General features: G+C 36.4%; 2 protein-coding genes across 2 annotated transcripts; one reads left to right on the top strand and one right to left on the bottom strand.

The window, feature by feature from the left end:
• Positions 1 to 353: 353 nt before the first annotated feature.
• On the top strand, positions 354 to 1490 carry LOC113238600 (KRAB-A domain-containing protein 2-like). The gene has a single exon (XM_026475428.1). The coding sequence runs from the start codon at positions 354 to 356 to the stop codon at positions 1488 to 1490; it is 1137 nt and encodes a 378-aa protein (XP_026331213.1).
• Positions 1491 to 3518: 2028 nt separating this feature from the next.
• LOC113238624 lies at positions 3519 to 6385 on the bottom strand. Its single transcript, XM_026475451.1, has 2 exons — positions 6187 to 6385; positions 3519 to 5125 (listed from the first exon to the last, which is right to left on the bottom strand). The coding sequence occupies exons 1-2, from the start codon at positions 6370 to 6372 to the stop codon at positions 4949 to 4951; spliced, it is 363 nt and encodes a 120-aa protein (XP_026331236.1). The 5' UTR covers positions 6373 to 6385; the 3' UTR covers positions 3519 to 4948.
• Between the last annotated feature and the right edge of the window lie 21 nt (positions 6386 to 6406).

Below are 6406 nucleotides of genomic sequence, written 5' to 3'. Positions count from 1 at the left end.
GCCTTAATAAATAAAAAAAAAAAATAAAAAAAAAAACAAAGATTTGTCAAAATGATTTTAAAATGTTATTCATACGAAAACTGTTGCAAAAAGAGCTGAATATGAAATTCAAACGTTCAAAATACTATACTTGAATATCTTACTTATTCCATTTATCGGGTGATTGCTTAAGAATTTTAACCAAACCGGTTACTTTACGATTTTATCCAAAATGGATTGAAACGCACTTAAATTAGGTAGGTATGTCTTTCCTATTTTGCGAACATAAACATTGAATCTGAAGCGCGTTAGCGGTGTCATCTACTGGACAACATCGTATAGCGACTCGTAGTTAGTTTATTCAGCTTGAAACTATGGATAAAATTAACGTAAGCGAAATGAAAAGAGAATTCAACAAGCGTTTGAACGAATTATTAATGTTGAAAAACCACAATGCGCAACTTTACACGAAACCTGCTTATTTTGAACTTTTAGAAAAAGTAAAAGAAGCGCAAAATGTACAAAACCACAAGAGACCTGAGCACTATCAACGGCTGAAGAGGTTTGAGGTAGTAAAGATGGCTGATGGGACTGAGAAACTCATAGTTCCCAGTCCATTGAGCAAAAGTACAATCAGGTGTTACGTCCATACGGAAGAAATATTTGACATATTACACAAAGCTCACACTGTGGACACTAACCATGGTGGTAGAAACCGAATGGACAAATATGTAAATCAGTATTACAAAAATATCACAAGAGAAGTCATCATTATGTATCTAAACCTTTGTACTGTATGCGGAAAGCAGTACACAACGAAGAAAAATGGGCCCCTTGACAATGAAGTTGTAGCCACCCCGACTTTGATCAACAAAACAAATATGAGGTGCTATATTGATGTAATTGACATGCAATCGAGGGCTGATGAGCAATGGGGGTTCGTATTGATCTATCAAGATGATCGTACAAAGTTTATTCAGCTTCGACCGCTTAAAACTAGTACGGCCGAGGAAGTAGCTCACGTGTTGTTGGATATTTTTGCGATTTTCGGTGCACCATGCATCCTCCAGAGTGGGGTCAGTAGGGAATTTGCCAAAGTACTTGTTGGTGAAATTTCCAGTATGTGGCCTGAATTGAAATTGGTTCATGGAAAGGACCAATCTAGAAATCAATCTATGAAACAAGAGATAGAAAACTTTCTTAATAATTGGTTGATGGCAAACAATACTTACAAGTGGTCGGAAGGACTGCGCTTCGTCCAAATGATGAAGAATAAAAGTTACCACAGGGATATTAATTGTTCTCCATTCGAGGCTATGTTCGGGACAAAGATGAAGGTTGGTCTAAGGACCCATCTTTCTCGCGCTGCTCTGGCTGGAGTGGAGTCTGAAGAAGATTTGCACTCACTGGTTCCCATCAGTGAAGAGAATATGCAATATGATGCACCTAGTGCCAGCCCAAAGTGTCAATCCTTGGAAATGTCCGATCCGCACAGCGTTTCAGTGTCCTAAAATGAATTTAATTGTATATATTCAAGTGTTATAGTTTGGTGCAACAAAATGCATTTTAATATTGTTTCTGGTGTACAATCCAGATACATAGTTATGTAACAAAATAAATATGAATTATACATTTAGTATTCTATTCCCAATTTATCAAAACCTTTTTATAACAAAGCATTGATTTGTATTCTGCCGTTAAAAAAAAAGAATAATTAAAATGTACATTTGACACTAAGTAGTTCATATAAGTTGTAAATACATACCCCATGTTTTATACAAAATATTTCATTGTATTTTAATTAGTTGTTTTTTAAAATATCTTAATTTTCTGTTTTAACTTAGTAGAAAAAATATAATAATATTATAACTTTGTATAAAGGGCATAACTAATTTATCGTGACTTTTAACATTTGACTCATGAATAGAACTAAAGGGCACAATTTTCATTTCACACAATTCACTCAGTTGTGCCTTTTTTGTGTTACGATACCCGTTGTGATTGAACTATTTATTTAGGGCATCGTTCGTACATTACAAGTTAAATCCTTTGGTATTAGCGTTTTTAACCTAATGAACTGAAAATCTGATTATGATCTTATTGAATTCAGCTAAGTACTTGAGCTTGCTGTATATTCAACATTATGTATAATATAATCTCATATCATATAATTTATATTCTCTAATAATATATTTCCACGAAAAAATTTTTAGATTGACCTTCATTTCCTGATCCCGAATATGTTATGTAACCATAGATTTAGTACAGAAGTACTAAGTAAATTTTTATAAAAATGTTAGTTGTGCCCCTTTTCGTTCCGAGGCCGCGAGGGCAGTATTGAATTGCTTAAGATATGTTTAAGATGTTACTTAAAAACAGAAATAACTAAAATATGGTTAGAATCCAAGCTATTTGTATCCTTTTGTAAAGCGCGTCGTACTCTAGTCAACTATGCATAATGTATTTTCTACACGTACCAAATGTTATGTTATCAATGTTGTGTCAAAGTGTTCCTATTTCTATAAAGTTTGAAAAATAAATATATGTTACTTTGAAAGTAAAGGTTTTCTTTGACGAATCGCCACGCTTTACGGTACACTCCCAAAAATATAATTTTGTGAGTGTACCGAATAAAGTCTCATCAAGACGTCCGCGTCTACTGAAATAAAAACATTTAAATGTTACGAACAATAAGTATTTATTTGAAACCTTGTCTAACTATATACAAAATATCAATTGCAATAGGAAAACAATTGTTTTGGTTTTTATAACATATTTTATTAGGTACTATACATATAGCAGACATATCTAAGGCGTAAAAGCATTCATTTCTATGAAATGCGACAACACCGTAGTTTTAGTTTTAATTGAACAAATATACTTAACAATAGGTAAATTATTTACATTTATTTGACATTTTAACAATAAACGTGCAAAAGTGCTTATAATTGACTTTAACCAATAATGAGTACGAAACGATAAAAAAAATAATTGAACGTTATTTCAAATCAACAACGTCAAAATAATTTTGAATATTTAGCTAAACCGTTTTAGTAGTTAGGTACATACCTATTTACAAAAAGGCGTAAAACTTTTAGGTACCTTTTAGGTAGGTTTTAGGTACGCAGTAAATGTACAAGGTATGACAACAGTCACTAGTTAATTTAACATCAACGTTATTTAGAATGTCCATGATTCGAGCCATTCTTCGCGACGAATTTGACTCAAAGTTAAGTTAAGAAAATGATTAAATTGATGAGAATTGAAATATGTGCTCCAGCTCAAAGACAACAACAAGCAAATAAAAATTAGAGATATTTACCTCCAAATAAGTAAGTCGAGTCAGGATCTGGAGGTAACGAAAAGAACTACTTCTAGGATGACAGTCATGGGGTCGTATTCCAGAACTCTACTCAATGCTCAAGTCAGGACTTGAGCAGACTTGAGTATGATTTCAAGCACTGGAAATATGACCCTAATGGCAAGGACTTGAATATGATTTTCAGTGCTTTAAATCATACTCAAGTCCTGACTTGAGTATTGAGTAGAGTTCTGGAATACGACTCTCGGAAATGTACCCGTAGTGTGAAACTCAAAATAAACGTGAACCGTGAAGATGACCTTGAACATCACCCATGCAAATTCAATTTTTTGTCAACTGTTACCAGATGGCGTAGACCATTTTGTTACGAGGAAATGCCACAGACGGTAATACAAAACAATAGTACATTCGGCCTGCAGAAGCCTGGTTTACAAAGTGGGCTCCAGATAATTAAAAATTAAAAACCCATATATAAAACAGTGTACGTCCAAAAAGTCAATAAAGTACCACCTGTGGGCTAACAAGTCGTCGAGGTCAATTTTGATGAGCCCAAACACGACAGTTCTACTGTAAGTTAGATTAGGAGTTGGGTAGTCTGGAGACTCTCCTGGTGTCAGTACCAGATCACAATGGCCATATTATTGTAATATGGAAGTGGAATACATAATCATTTTATGACTGAGATCTCTACACTAAACTGGGAAAAGAGCTGATGATCTTTCAGTAGTTAGCTACTGATTACATTGCTAAGAGCCATCTTGATTAGTTTAGCCTTTATATAAAAGGAACCGCTTTGAGATCAGTGCATCCGTTTGGGCACTGCGACGCCACGACAGACATACAAACACACAGGTACACAAAGGCTTCAAACTTATAATTAATTAACCTCTGTTTTTCTTTTTGTTCTGCATATTTGATGTAAGTACTAGGATGAAAAAATCCAAGAAGTGATACACCTTTAGCTCTTTCAGGACGGTAAATAAGACATTTTGAAATAAATATTGTGAATGGTAAATGTGAAGAAGTGTCTATTTACAAAGAGTGACCCCTACAATTTTGTTGCTAAGGGGAATCTGCCCTAGGTAGGTGTTTTACAAATTTAACGATAACAAGTGTATAGATGGATAGATAGTGAGTGTGTTTCGAATTCAAATCTCAATGGAATTTGCTTGTGTTAGATATACCACGGAATTTCTGGCCCGAACATACCTCATTCATAATTATTGATAACCCTCTGGCACTCTGTCGCGAAATGCTCCGGTCAGATATCAGAGCATATAACCATAGTGGGCCTGGATCCAGCACACTTTTACATAGCTATATAAAAAAGCCTTAGAGTGAACCTTGACAAAAAACAGAATACGTGGCCGCCCTAAACAACCCTGGCGGTGGCGGCGCTCAGCAGTGCCAGAAGGGCAGTCGATCGGGTTAACAGGCCCAAGGTGACACAAGTAATCCAATGAAGACGAGATGACGGGTCATTGCGGACGTCTTCTGCCCCACCTGAGGGACCTAGAACATTCAATCAAGTAAGTCAAGGTACTTGTAATATTCTTGAGTTTGTTATTCTTCGCTTCGTTCTAAGTAAAATGTTTTTCTTTATTAAATATACACAAATTCAGCTGATGATATTTTTGTCTTTTTAACTTAATTAGTCATTGTGTCTACGTTTGTTTTGCTACGGAGTAACAAGGTGCGACTTATAACAGGTGTCGATCGTTTAAATGGCGGTTTCCTTCCTGTCCCCGGCAGCGTAGTGCTGTAGCTCGTGGTACGGCGGCGGTCGTTCTTCGCACAACGCGGCTTCCAGCTCCACATCGCTCTCTGTAACGTCACACAATACAACACAAATGTACCTATTTATACTTTCAACAAATGGGATTGTTTGTTCACATCTAAATGTATGTGTGAGATACATATTAAATTTATACGTAATTTATCAAATTGTAATTACTAGAAATAATATTCATTGTAATAAACTTTATTTACAGGAAGATTAAACGTGTCTAAAATGTAATTTTCATAATTAAAGTACAAAAACGACTTGTCATGTGAATACATTTCAACTTATTGATAAATATTTTATCATTGTTTCCATTCTTTTATACATATATCATAGGTTTGGCTTAAGTCATGTTGTTTAAAAATGTTACTTAAATGTCCTGATATTTATATAGATATATATACACGGAATCCTATCATTACTGTTTTTAATGGAAATAAAATTATGTTATAAAAACCAATGGCGCCACCAGTGGCGCCACACCGCAAAGCAATCTCGTTTTCTGATTGGATAAACCAACCACAGGAGTGGTATTTGTACTGTATAAAAGGGCTTGCTCATGGTATTTAAAAGAATTTTTATTGAGTTCGGTTGCTGAGCAGTAAGTAAGTTAAGTAATCACTATTTCACTTTTATTGTCATTGTATTTCTTTGTGAATTTGTGTATACATTGTTCCATCGAAATTCAGGGTTTAGTACCCTGCAATTTCCTTACAAATGTGTAATAAATTATTGCTATGCCTTACCTGGTATGTACCAGGTACCTATTCTAATGTGAATATTATACTTGTTTTAGAGTGTGAAAACTAATAGATATTGACTTTCTGGGCTTGTATGTCCAATAAATAAGTATACCCCCTTTTATTTAATAATTAGATGTTTTGAATAGGAATTAAATATTAGATATATAGCATTTGAAGCTTAGAATTTAGTAGAGAAAATCCTCCGCTAACATGCGTATTAACTAGGATTAAACGACGACGGTCGTGCCGTCCCGGTGCCGTAAGGCGTATCGCACCAACTGTACAGTCGTTAGTCACTACGCAAGTTGCTGGTTTTGCCGAGCAACCACCTAAGAGACTGCAGCTACACAGAGGTTTACCGGAGAAGGCGCCCGACTCGGGCCTCGGCGCAGCGGCGAGGATGTCCCCGTCGCTGGCGTGGCGCGCGCGCCGCAGCGCCGCCGGACCCGCCGCGGCCGCGCCGCACGCGCCGCGCGAGCCGCCCAGCGCCTCTGCACAGCCACGCGCTTGCAAGCTCGCACCGAGCACGGCCACGGGCAGCGCATGGCGCGTTGCGACACAACGGAAAGGTACGGTGCA

The sequence above is a fragment of the Hyposmocoma kahamanoa genome, unplaced genomic scaffold (assembly GCF_003589595.1).
Source record: "Hyposmocoma kahamanoa isolate Upper Pololo Valley unplaced genomic scaffold, ASM358959v1 97, whole genome shotgun sequence".
NCBI lineage: Eukaryota > Metazoa > Arthropoda > Insecta > Lepidoptera > Cosmopterigidae > Hyposmocoma > Hyposmocoma kahamanoa.
Note: the sequence above shows the minus strand (reverse complement) of the source record. Positions and strands in the feature narration are given on the sequence as shown.